The sequence below is a fragment of the Helianthus annuus genome, chromosome 2, assembly GCF_002127325.2.
Source record: "Helianthus annuus cultivar XRQ/B chromosome 2, HanXRQr2.0-SUNRISE, whole genome shotgun sequence".
Taxonomy (NCBI): domain Eukaryota; kingdom Viridiplantae; phylum Streptophyta; class Magnoliopsida; order Asterales; family Asteraceae; genus Helianthus; species Helianthus annuus.
Genome location: NC_035434.2, coordinates 170,232,620 through 170,234,956, shown reverse-complemented (window position 1 = coordinate 170,234,956; position 2,337 = coordinate 170,232,620). Strand labels below are relative to the sequence as shown.

Genomic DNA, 2,337 nt, shown 5'->3' with positions numbered 1-2,337 from the left:
ACCAACTTTTCTAGCCCACTAATCGCAGACCATATACCAAGAGTATATATCAATACAAGCAGTGACGGATATAGAAGAAAAATTCAGGATATCTCTAAAAAAAGAAAAGAAATTGGATCTGGCGGTATCCTAATATTTGCTTAAGGGTATTCGATATAAAACGGAGAAGCATAATTTGCACTTCAGTGACAAGTTGGGGGTAGCCTGGCTACATACATTCGCCACTGAATACAAGAGGTCAGAGGATGACTAAATGTTTGAATAAAAATGTTGGAAACATTGTACATATATTCATTTTAGAAAGGTTTTTATTTGTTATTTAAACTTATGATGTAAATTTTTGGATGGCGGCGCAATTTGTTGTCCGTCTACCTGCTATCCTTATGTAATTTACCCTGTTGATTGGAATGAAACAAATCCAAATTTTTAATTAAAAAAATAGCGTACAATTGTACAAATTCTAACATTAATCTTGTTAACATTGTACATATTCATTTTAGAAAGCAAAAAAATACATGTGCATATAGCTAATAGGTAATGAACATTCACATGCTAGTTAAAGAAAATAAGTCACTTTTAGCCATAAAAATCTAGACAAGTTGTGTACTATGTAGACTTTTACATATCCTCAAGATCTCCAATTCAATGGTGTGCGGTGTGCCCCTAACATAACAATATTAAAGAACTTGTAACCTTAAGGAAACTGGCTCATGAGTCATGACAAGATGATCATTGTCTTCAACCTAGATTTGAGAGATCTCTTAGATACAAAAGTTATCATGTTCATTACCCTTATACTAATGATCATGATGGTGATTATGATAAAAAAAACTTCAACTAAAGTTTATTTACTTGATTTCGCGTGTTACAAGCCTCCGGACGCTCAAAAGGCCTCAAAGGAGCTTATTATGAAGCAAGCAATACAAAGTGGACACTTCTCAGAAGAACTACTAGTGTTTATGAAGAAGATACTCGAAAGATCCGGGCTTGGTGACTCCACTTACTTAGCGGAGATCTTCTTTGCCCGAAAATATCATCCGTCAATGAAAGCCGCAAGAAGGGAAGTGGAGATGAGCGTCTTTGGAGCAATAGACATGGTTCTAGCAAAAACGCGTGTAAGATGTGAAGACATTGGGATATTGATTGTGAATTGTTGTATCTATAACACAATGCCGTCTCTTTCGAGCATTGTAGTTAACCGGTATAAGCTTAGAGATAACATCATTACTTACAATCTTGCTGGGATGGGATGTAGTGCGGGACTCCTAGCAATAGGGCTTGCTAAACAGCTGCTTCACATTCACCACAACACATGCGCGTTGATAGTAAGTACAGAAAGCATCACGGAAAATTTGTACCTTGGAAAAGATTATTCCAAATTCCTTATTAACTGTCTGTTCCGCGTGGGAGGGGCGGCCATCCTCCTCTCCAACTGCCCCTCCCACGCAGAAAAATCCAAATATCAATTTCTCCACGCGGTCCACACAAACACATCAGCTTCCGATAGCTCCTACAACTCTATCTTTCGGGAAGAAGATAGTAGTGGGATAGTCGGCATCACAATCAACAAAGACCTTCTCACCGCTGCCATAGCGACCATCCGACCAAACCTAACCACGCTAGGCCACCTCATCCTTCCGACAAAGGAGAAACTCATGTACATCATAAACTACATTGTCAAAAAGTCTTACATGCCAAACTACAACAACGCGGTGGAACACTTCATCCCTCACGTGGGCGGGAGGCCCGTGCTGGACCAACTACAGAAAACCCTAGGGTTTTCCGAGGATGACGTGGAGGCTTCCAGAATGACATTGTACCGGTATGGAAACACTTCTAGCAGCTCCATATGGTACGCGTTGGCTTACGTGGAGGCAAAAGGTCGCGTGAAGAAAGGAGACCGGGTTTGGCAGATTGCATTCGGGTCGGGTTTCAAGTGTAATAGTGTCATCTGGTGTGCTATGAAGAGTGTTGATTATAAAGATGGTACTAATCCTTGGATAGATGAAATTGGTGGGTTTCCAGTGAATTTGGGGGATTGTGAACCACTTCCTATCTATTTTGAACCTTCTAATTAATATGTATTTGAGCATGAATCAATAAACTTAATTAATTTACTGTTTTAACTTTTTTTTCTTTTTTTTTTTTTTTTTTTTTGCGATTAAGTTTACGTTAACAATTTGCATGGGCATTCCTTTTAGTTAGTGTTGGTAAATTAGATAGGTTAGTTGGATATTGAGATAAGCTCGGTACCGTCCGGTACCGAAAGAACCGGTACCGAGAATCCTCAAAAGTGGGTTCCGGTATCGGTACCGAATATACCCGGTTCGGTACGAT

General features: G+C 39.4%; 1 protein-coding gene across 1 annotated transcript; it reads left to right on the top strand.

The window, feature by feature from the left end:
* Positions 1-800: 800 nt before the first annotated feature.
* On the top strand, positions 801-2,126 carry LOC110900541 (3-ketoacyl-CoA synthase 11). The gene has a single exon (XM_022147429.2). The coding sequence runs from the start codon at positions 801-803 to the stop codon at positions 2,076-2,078; it is 1,278 nt and encodes a 425-aa protein (XP_022003121.1). The 3' UTR covers positions 2,079-2,126.
* Positions 2,127-2,337: the final 211 nt, after the last annotated feature.